This window comes from Engystomops pustulosus, chromosome 5 (genome assembly GCF_040894005.1).
Source record: "Engystomops pustulosus chromosome 5, aEngPut4.maternal, whole genome shotgun sequence".
In the NCBI taxonomy this organism is placed as follows: Eukaryota; Metazoa; Chordata; class Amphibia; order Anura; family Leptodactylidae; genus Engystomops; species Engystomops pustulosus.
This window is the reverse complement of record NC_092415.1, coordinates 196,957,991-196,967,421: the sequence shown is the minus strand read 5'-3', so window position 1 is coordinate 196,967,421 and position 9,431 is coordinate 196,957,991. Positions and strand designations below refer to the sequence as shown.

The 9,431-nt window shown below is 44.3% G+C and overlaps 1 protein-coding gene across 2 annotated transcripts; it reads right to left on the bottom strand.

The window, feature by feature from the left end:
- Positions 1 to 309: 309 nt before the first annotated feature.
- On the bottom strand, positions 310 to 8,092 carry LOC140133723 (metalloreductase STEAP4-like). 2 transcript variants are annotated; one of them, XM_072154277.1, is made up of 5 exons: positions 7,953 to 8,092; positions 6,224 to 6,679; positions 4,423 to 4,950; positions 2,807 to 2,971; positions 310 to 2,172 (listed from the first exon to the last, which is right to left on the bottom strand). In XM_072154277.1, the coding sequence occupies exons 1-5, from the start codon at positions 8,019 to 8,021 to the stop codon at positions 1,927 to 1,929; spliced, it is 1,464 nt and encodes a 487-aa protein (XP_072010378.1). In that variant the 5' UTR covers positions 8,022 to 8,092; the 3' UTR covers positions 310 to 1,926. The 2 variants fall into 2 exon arrangements, with proteins under 2 accessions (XP_072010378.1, XP_072010379.1); XM_072154278.1 differs by having other exon boundaries at positions 6,224 to 6,676; positions 7,953 to 8,077.
- Positions 8,093 to 9,431: the final 1,339 nt, after the last annotated feature.

The following is a 9,431-nucleotide window of genomic DNA, read 5'->3' as shown; positions in this document are numbered from 1 at the left end:
ATTTAAGCTCCGTTTTGTGACTAATGACATTGAGTTTTGTCATATTCATTTATTTATATCATCATGGGTTTTTGTGTCAGACGTTCATATTCCCGGAATACCCCTTTAAATTCTGCCTGCATGGTAAAAATGGGGCTTTTAAAGCTAACACTTCCCACAGACTACAGGTAGATTGTTTGGATACAGGGTCACAGAGTTGGAAGCTTTAGCCATTCAAATAATGCTGTAAAATTTTACGTTCCAGCCAAACCCAGGTCCCATCCAGTATATAAACACAGCCTCCACTGGTAGAAAGTAATATATCAAATATAATGTATTTATTGTTTGTTTATTAATAAAAGTGGATAAATTCACACTGTATAATGTTCAATATATATATATAGTGTGACACATGCTTGAGGTATGGACAAATATTGTAGTCCTGTGTTGGGTATTTACATACGGATTATGGGGGAAATATATCTCTCTTAGAGCAGAACTGTTCTAGTTGCCCATGGCGACCAATCAGAGCTCAGCTCTCATTTTCCCACACTTGTTTATAAAATTAAAGCTGAGCTCTGATTGGTTTCCATGGGCAACTAGCTTTACCTCAGAGACTTGATGAGAAATCTCCCCCTATATGTCTGTGATTACCAATAAAAAAGTCTACTTATAATATAACAATTACATACTGTACAAAGGATCTGTCCGCTTACACGACAAGTGTGTTTTAGTGATACATCAAATCCTAAGTTATTTCACCTTAAATCATTTTATTGTGCTGATTCTCTTCCTGGAAATATATATGTAAATTGACAACTGGGTGTTACCATTTTCCTGTTGTCGATAAGGTGTGTCCTACCCTACACAACCTGCCTCTGTCAGACCGCACCCAGTCTACTGACTAAGAATCATCTGACTCTGCCCTGACAAGGTAACACCCATTTGTCAATTTATCCAAATATTTTCAGGAGGAATAAGAAAGCAATAGCACAATGAAGAAATGTGACGAGAGGTTCATCACAACTTGTATTTCATATGGAATATGAGTATTTAGTGAAACTGACTTGTCGGGAGAGGTCAGAGGACAATTTAAAAAATTGTGCCTAAACTAAAGGTTCCATATTGTAACCATTGGAAGGGACATTGCATAGTAAGATCGGAGCGCCCCCTACTAGTATATGTCACCTCCAACCTTACAGATCTTGTGGGGCCACTCAAAGTGATGGGTCCAAACAGAGCCGGCCCTCTATTTTTAGGCCACATTACATCAACTTATCGTATAGACACCATGATACATTATTTTTGGAACAAACCCTTTTGACCCAAAAATATTCAGGCCTTTGCACGAGCCCCATGTACTCAGAAGATGAAACAATGGGGCAGATTTACTTACCCGGTCCATTCGCGATCCAGCGACGCGTTCTCTGCGCTGGATTCGGGTCCGGCCAGGATCTATTAAGGTAGTTCTTCCGCCGTCCACCAGGTGGCGCTGCTGCGCTGAAAATCATCTGAACGCGCTGGAGTTCACCGGCTCGGGCTGAGTGAAGGTAAGTGCAAGCTCCGCAACAGATTTTTTTTTTTTTAAATGCGGCGGTTTTTCCGAACCCGTCGGGTTTTCATTCGGCCACGCCCCCCGATTTCAGTCGCGTGCATGCTGGCGCCGATGCGCCACAATCCGATCGCGTGCACCAAAATCCCAGGGCAATTCAGGGGAAATCGGCGCAAATCGGAAATATTCGGGTAACACGTCGGGAAAACGCGAATCGGGCCCTTAGTAAATGACCCCCATTATCTCCAGTTTTTTAAGGTAAAGGCCTGAACATTTGGACCACACTTGGGACATCACGTGGTCTCCATTCCAAGTGAACCTTTTTTCCCAAATGGTCTATAGGGGAATTTTTGTTCTTTTTAGTATCAAAGCAGTTTGAAAGGTAATTGTAAGTTTCAATGGCCTGGACAGACTGTCCTCGATTTCCTTTCCCAACCCTGCCGGATTCTTGTGATCCTCTGGTCCAGGCACGGCACGATCAGGATGAATTTCATGACCAGAACGGCACAAGGGATGATCAATGAAAGCACAAAAGCCGGAGGAAGAAACCATCGGTAGAAGGTTCCATAGATGAATCTGTCTCCACCGTAGACCAGAGTATGGGCTGTGCACAGGACCAAGGTCAGGTAACCTAATTTTGACTGTAAATAAATAATAAAATATAAAAAAGAAATAAAAAGAAATTAAAAATTGTAATTAAAAACCCCTAAAATAATATTTTTTTTTTATTTATGGTAAATTTTTGCTAACTTTTTTGTTGCATTGGGGGCAGTAAATATAATAATAATAATAATAATAATAATAATAATCTTGCAGCGCTTTACAAATCAATATATACAAATATATACTACATTACAGAGTACAAACAGTCATATGGAACAATAGGCGTGAGGGTTGTATTTAGGATAACAAGCCGGGGGAGTCCAGAAGCCGATGTACAAAACTTTGATCTATTACTCTATGACATCTGGCAATTTAAGCATCTTCAATCCTTCAAACTTACTCTGTGCACTGAGATTTATGATACACGCTGCTGTTATGTAGGCATCCACCTTACATATAGCTGAGCCACTGTATCTAAGCTGCCATTTTATAGGCCTCTACCTTACAGCTGCTGTATCTAAGCTGTCTGTTATAAAATATACATTATTGATATGCTGATTGATTTATTTTTGGGTGAGGGGAAAATATATCTTTGTGTCTGTGCCCCTTATCACAGAATGTAAAATTGTAACCTTTGTTAGGTTAATGTATAACAATACCCCCAGCACTCACCTGAACAAAGCGAAATTCTCTCCAATTGACAGCGTTGCTGACTGACGGCAGTGATGTGATCCCCAATAACACGTAAAAGAAGAATCCCAGGATGCCCAATGCCACGTAGGAGTCGGAAAGCCAGGCATTGTAGTTGCTGAATGGATATGTATTATTGGTTTTTATCTAAACGAAAAAAGTCCGGATAATTATTTTTTTGAAATGATCCCTTGATCCCTTGATCAGCCCCATTTGCCCCCTGAAATATTTTTCATTATTTGCTGAGCGGTAACTCAAAAATGGTTAAAGTGTTGGTGGTGTTCAATTGTGTTACAGAAGGAAATTGTAACAAATGAAATTTTTGAATTTTTGACTATGGGGCAGATATACTTACCCGGTCCATTCGCGATCCAGCGGTGCATTCTATGTGGAGGATTCGGGTCTTCCGGCGATTCAATAAGGCAGTTCCTCCGTCGTCCACCAAGTGTCGCTGCTGTGCTGAAGTTCATTGGAATGCACTGAACTTCACCAAGACAAGCCGAGTGCAGGTAAGCGCGTGTCCAGCAACACTTTTTTTTTTGATACGTCTGAATTTAAGTTTCTCCGAATCCGTCGGGTTTTCGTTCGGCCACGCCCCCGATTCCTGTTGCGTGCACGCCGGCGCCGATGCGCCACAATCCGATTGCGTGTGCCAAAAACCCAGGGCAATTCAGGGAAAATCGGCGCAAAACGGAAAAATTAGGGTAAGCCGTCGGGCCCTTAGTAAATGACCCCCTATATGTCTGCTAGTAAAATTCATCAGCCAACTACCAAGACTCCAAATAACAGAGGAGTAGATTGATATGGTCTATATAACGGGTGTAATTGCACCAGGGCCCACAAGCCTTAAGAAAGAACCTTGCACTACTTCCATCAACTGCAACTCCTTACAGTATTTAATAGATGCCCCCCCCCCCCCCCATTGTGGTTGAAATGTTTTCTCCAACGCCGATCATTCTCGAGTAATCAATGTAATTATTTTCAACATCAACCATCAGATGGGCAGTTCCAGACCAACCATCTAGCAGTATAGAGCTAATTAGCATAATGGGTAATGACTGGTGTTGAGAACTTCATTAGAAGTTTGGGGCAAGTTCGACTCAACCCCCTTACCCTTAACACCTGTGATCGGTGCTAGTTGGCCCGTGACCGGTGTTACTGGTTGGGGGTCTGTGTAAGATGCTGGTCACTAGTAATGACATTACCCTGTAACTACTCTAATAAGGCTCTCCATCAGTTGGATGGTCCTGAGCTGGAGAAGATGGCCTTGATGTGGCCATTTCAGAGCTGAAAATGTTGCCACCGATCACTCGGAAATGGTGCTAGAGAAGTAATTCCAGAAGCAGTGGTACAATTCCTATAAAATGATGCAAAGAGTTGTCTTTACTAAAGTTTGTCCTTTGCTGGACTGGCCCACCTGGCACTAGAGGACCCTCTGATGGGTTCAACACCAACATAATAATGATCCACAGAAGTTCAGCAGAAGACTACCCAATCCCAGGTTCGCTATGGTCCATTTATTAGAAGTCAATGATGGTTATGCCAGTCCAACATTGCCCCCCCACCATACATGAACACGTGCTCAGCTTTGTGATTACCTGTGTGATTAGATAATTGTTCGACCACCATCGTACATAGTAGCGCAGTGACATAATCAGAGTGTAGATAGCATGGAGAAAAGCATAGGCCAACGCCACCAGGCCCAACTGTTTTCGGCAGAGCATCCATTGGTCCAGCCAGTTTGGGAAGCGGCTGTACTTTGTGCCTCGATAGAGCTGGATGATAGCAGCGATGATCCCTGGTAGATACACCAAGGCGAGTAGAATGAGGGACACAATAGGGAAGACTCGGTTGGCAATGGTCATGACTATCAGGTAGGACGTGTCCTCCTTAGTCGTGGTCAAGGGATAAAACACTTCAAACACCAAGCAGTAGAGAAAGATCAACACAGTGAATGCAGCACAGATATAACATGGCAGCCTCCACATGGGGAAGAGTTGTAGGGGGTAGTTCTCTATCTCATTGGCTGCCAGTAGAGATCCTTGGTCTAGTGGCATGAGGCCTAGAGAACGGGCAATATCCATGACAGCTTCTTTTGCCTTGGCATCGTCACCGCACACAAAGACCTGTTGAGAGACAAGTCAACTATATGAAGTTGTAAAATAACATTACAGTAGAATTAACCAAGAAAATTTTTGGGGGGAGAACCTGAGATATAACTCATCTCTAATAACGATATTGTAGATCATGACTTCACGCCAGTAATGCCACCCATTAGTCACCCCACACATAGGGGGTCATTTACTAAGGGCCCGAATCGGGTTTTTCCGACGGGTTATCCGAAATTTTCAGATTTGCGCGATTTCCCCTCAATTGCCGATTTTGGCGCACGCGATCGGATTGTGCCGCATCGGCGCCAGCATGCACGCACCGGAAATCGAGGGGCGTGGCCGTACGAAAACCCTACGGATTTGGAAAAACCGCAGCATTTAAAAAAAAAGTGTCGCTTGACACGCACTTACCTGCACCCACGATAGGACGGTGAACTTCAGTGCATTCCGATGAACTTCAGCGCAGCAGCGACACCTGGTGGACGTCGGAGGAACTGCCTTAGTGAATCCCAGCAGAACCCGAATCCTCCGCAGAGAACGCGCCGCTGGATCGCGAATGGACCGGGTAAATCTGCCCCATTGTGTCAGTAGAGCAAAAAACATCCGCCAATGGTGATTCTTCTGGACCCTCTACTCTTGGCTAAAGAGGACAGAAGGTCAAAAGAATATCTGAATGTCCCTATTGGGGCACATTTACTTACCCGGTCCAGACGCGATCCCGCGACGCGTTGTCTGATGCTGATTCGGGTCTGCCGGGATTCACTAAGGTCCGTGTGCCTGATATCCTGCAGGTGTCACTGCTGCGCCGAGGTCCGCCAGAGTTCACTTTCTTCGTCCCGGTGCATGTGAGTGCTGATCTTGCGACACAAATTCTTTTTTAAATTCCGCATTCCGAATCCATCCAGTTGTCCGACGGCCACGCCCCCCGATTTGTGTCGCGTGAAAGCCGATGCGGCAAAATCCGATCGCGTGCGCCAAAATCCCGGGGCAATTCCGTGCAAATCGGAAATTGGCAGGAAACCCGACGAAAGCGCGGCGTTCGGACCCTTAGTAAATGAGCCCCATTGATGTGAATAACCAATGTGTAATTCCTTACTTGCCCTTTAGAGGTGCTGCAGGGAACCACATATTAAACCTCTTTCCTGAGGACCTTAGAAGGGGGACCTTCTCATTGACCTTGCACTTCCTACACCCAAATACCACAATTTATTTTTGGGTTATAATTTTGTAACCCTCTCTTCAAGTTTTTGAAAACATTTTTTTTTTAGGGTATTGCTATGGTTCTTACCTGTCTGCTCGCATCTAATGTCCCGGATTGTAGGGCCCAGGCAGAGACTGTATTGAAGGCCTTAACTACCTTACACCCCGGTAACAACCCTGCCAGGTATTCGGCGTTGGATTCTGGGTACTGGTTTATTTTCAGGTTGTTGCTGACATCTACCAGGGTTTTACCCTTCAGAACCTCAGCAAGGCCGGGGAGGAAGCCGTAGTGCTCCCTGTGGACACCTATGATGATGATGGACGACATCCTCGCTGCCGCCGCGTAGCTCATTGTCTCCGCTCCCTTAGGGAGAAGATTGGAAGAATTAGGATTTCTGCTCCCAAAAACTACAGAGTAGCCGCACTGGAGCAATTTGAGTCCGAGTGATCTTCCAAAATCACCCGTTCCAAAAATACAAAGAGTCTCAGCTTTTGCAGTCTCCATGGATTGAAGCGGAAAACAGTTTGATGAATCACACATCTTCTGGAATAGAGAAACGGCAATTGTATTATAGGTAATAATTAGAAATAGGTAGATATGTCGGTACATTTAGTCAGGGCTGGATTATAGGGAGGGCTCCAGGGGTGCGTGCCCCTGGGCCACCACCACTTTGCTTATATGGGGGTCTCTAGAAGCAATGCCCGACAGTAAGCTCACAGGCGCCATCGCTCTGCACAGCCCTACTTCTGTTTATTCAGATATCACACTCTATGCAGGACCCTTACCAGCGAAGCAACATCCTTGTCAGCCAATCACAGAGCTGCTGTGGTTCTTCGAGCTGCTTAGTGGTTGGCTGATCAGCACAAATGGCCCGGTAGACTGCATCCAGTATTAGGTATTTTCTATGCAGAGCTGTGTAACCTCTTACCTGTGTGTACTGTATTTTGTTTTAGTAGCAGCAGGACTGTGAAATATATATGGATTTATATTCCACTGTGCTGTGCTCTTAGCTTTCTGCACTCCTGCTAAGTCCAGTCCCTTTTCAATAGTTTTTGCACATCTGTAGTTATTGAACAAAGTACATCTTTTCCTATGTGCTGGAAATTACTTCTGTATCAGGGCTCGTTAGCCAAAAAACTGGCACAAAAACCCTGATGTTCTCAGCAGCTGAAACACAGATAATGAAACAATAAGCAAACAGCACTGCTCCCTCCTAGTGGCTGACCCGAGTCACTGCAGCTCACTCTCATCTAAATGAATGGGAGCTGATCTGCAGTGACTAGGTTTAGCCACTAAACTGAGAATGGCGCTGTTTGCTTGCCATTCAAATCTCTTGACATCAGCTGCTGGACAGAACCACTGATATTTTGGGGTGGTGGGTGTTAGACCCCCACCAATCTGATATTGATGACCAATTCTATGGTATATATTTAGCCCAGAAACTCCTTTGTCAGCCTCCAGCAACATGGTGAACCCTAAAACCTCTGCTGATTCTGTCCCAGTCTGTACAGCAAAGTCAGCAAGTGACTTGCAGAAAACAGAAACTACCTTTAAAAAAAAGTACTAAATATTCAAATGAAAACAAGTCATTTTTTGATGCTCTGCTCCTTTTAAAGCGGAGATGACTTCACTTCCCAGGAATTTCAATAACGTTCCAAAATTTTTCCAGGAAGAAGAAGAAGCTGCAGCCACATTTTCATTACTACCCGGTGCCTGTAAATATGAGGCAGCAGCTACACAGTTAATACCGCACACTCTATCAGATTTAGATGTACCTACCCGAGACAACCTTGCCATAGCATGACCCTGCACTTACCTCCGGGTCTCTTTCCAGGTCTGGAGAAGACATCACTAATCCTCCCCGCAGCAGCGCTTCATTGTCCATGAAGTCGTCTGCAGCCTCCAGCCAAGAACATGAAGTGTCCTGTTTATTAGAGTCAGAACTAAATCCCTCCCATACCAGGAAAAGTTTGGGTAAGGTAACAGAGGGAAAGTCCCAATATTTCATAAGACATGAATTTCTTCAAAAAAAACATAAGATTTTCACACATTCAGAATCCCCAAATGACTCTTAAGGGGTCTTGCAAGAGTTTTGACCATAAAGTCTGCAGCCAGCGTTAGGTATTTTCCCTGGAGAGATGTGTAATAACTCCTTTCTGCATGTTGTTAGTAGCAGCAGGACTGTGAAAAATGCATTTACATTCCAGTTTTTAAAAATGCACTTACATTCCAGGATTGTAGCTGTAGAAGTGCACTGAGGGTGTTCCCTCATACTGCTGTGCTCTGTGTTCTCTGCAGACAATGTTAGGTATGGTCCCTGGAGAGATGTGTAATTATACCTTCCTGCATGTTGTTAGTAGCGGCAGGGCTGTGAAAAAAAAACATATACATTCCAGGATTGCAGCTGGACTAATTGCACTGAGGGTGTGTTTTCTGCAGACTGTGTTAGGTTTTGTCCTTGTAGAGATGTGTAATCATACCTTTCTGTATGCTGTTAGTAGCATTAGGGTTGTAAAAATGCATTTACATTCCAGTTTTTAAAAATGCACTTACATTCCAGGATTGTAGCTGAACTACCTGCACTGAGGGGGTGTCTGCATACTGCTTTGCCCCGTGATCTCTGCAGACAACTTTAAGTATTGTCCCTGGTGAGATGTGTAATCATATCTTTCTGTAAGTTGTTAGTAACACCAGGACTGTGAAAGATGCATTTCTGTTCCAGGTTTTTAAATTGCATTTACATTCCAATATTGTAACTTGACTAAGTGCACTGAGGGTGTGTCCTCATACTGCTGTGCTCTGTGTTCTCTGCAGACAGTATTAGGTAATGTGTAATGATACCTCTGTGTATGTTGTTAGTAACACTAGGACTGTTAAAGATGCATTTACGTTCCAGGATTGTTGCTGGACTTTGTGTACTGGGGTGTGTTCTCGCACTTCTAAATTCTCTGAAGTGCTAGGTATTGGTCCTAGAGATCTGTGTTTGTTGTTGTTAGCAGCAGCAGGACTGTGTAAAATGAAATGATATTCCAGGATTGTAGCTGGATTTAGTGCATTGGGGTGTGTTCTCCCACTGCTGTTCTCTTATCTCTATGCATTGAACTGCTTCACTGCCTGCACATTGGGGCAGATTTACTTACCCGGTCCGTTCGCTATCCAGCGGCGCGTTCTCTGCTGTGGATTCGGGTCCGGCCGGGATTCATCAAGGCAGTTCCTCCGACGTCCACCAGGTGGCGCTGCTGCGCTGAAGAGCATCGGAACGCACTGAAGTTCACGATCCTATCCTGGATGAAGG

Bases quoted from the DNA above. Each gene is read 5' to 3' on its own strand.
- LOC140133723 (XM_072154277.1), bottom strand. From the start codon at position 8,021: ATGGACAATGAAGCGCTGCTGCGGGGAGGATTAGTGATGTCTTCTCCA. The intron at 4,951-6,223 runs GTAAGAACCATA...GTCTCTCAACAG, and splicing joins CATTAGATGCGAGCAGACAG to GTCTTTGTGTGCGGTGACGA. The intron at 2,173-2,806 runs GTGAGTGCTGGG...ATTTATTTACAG, and splicing joins GAGAATTTCGCTTTGTTCAG to TCAAAATTAGGTTACCTGAC.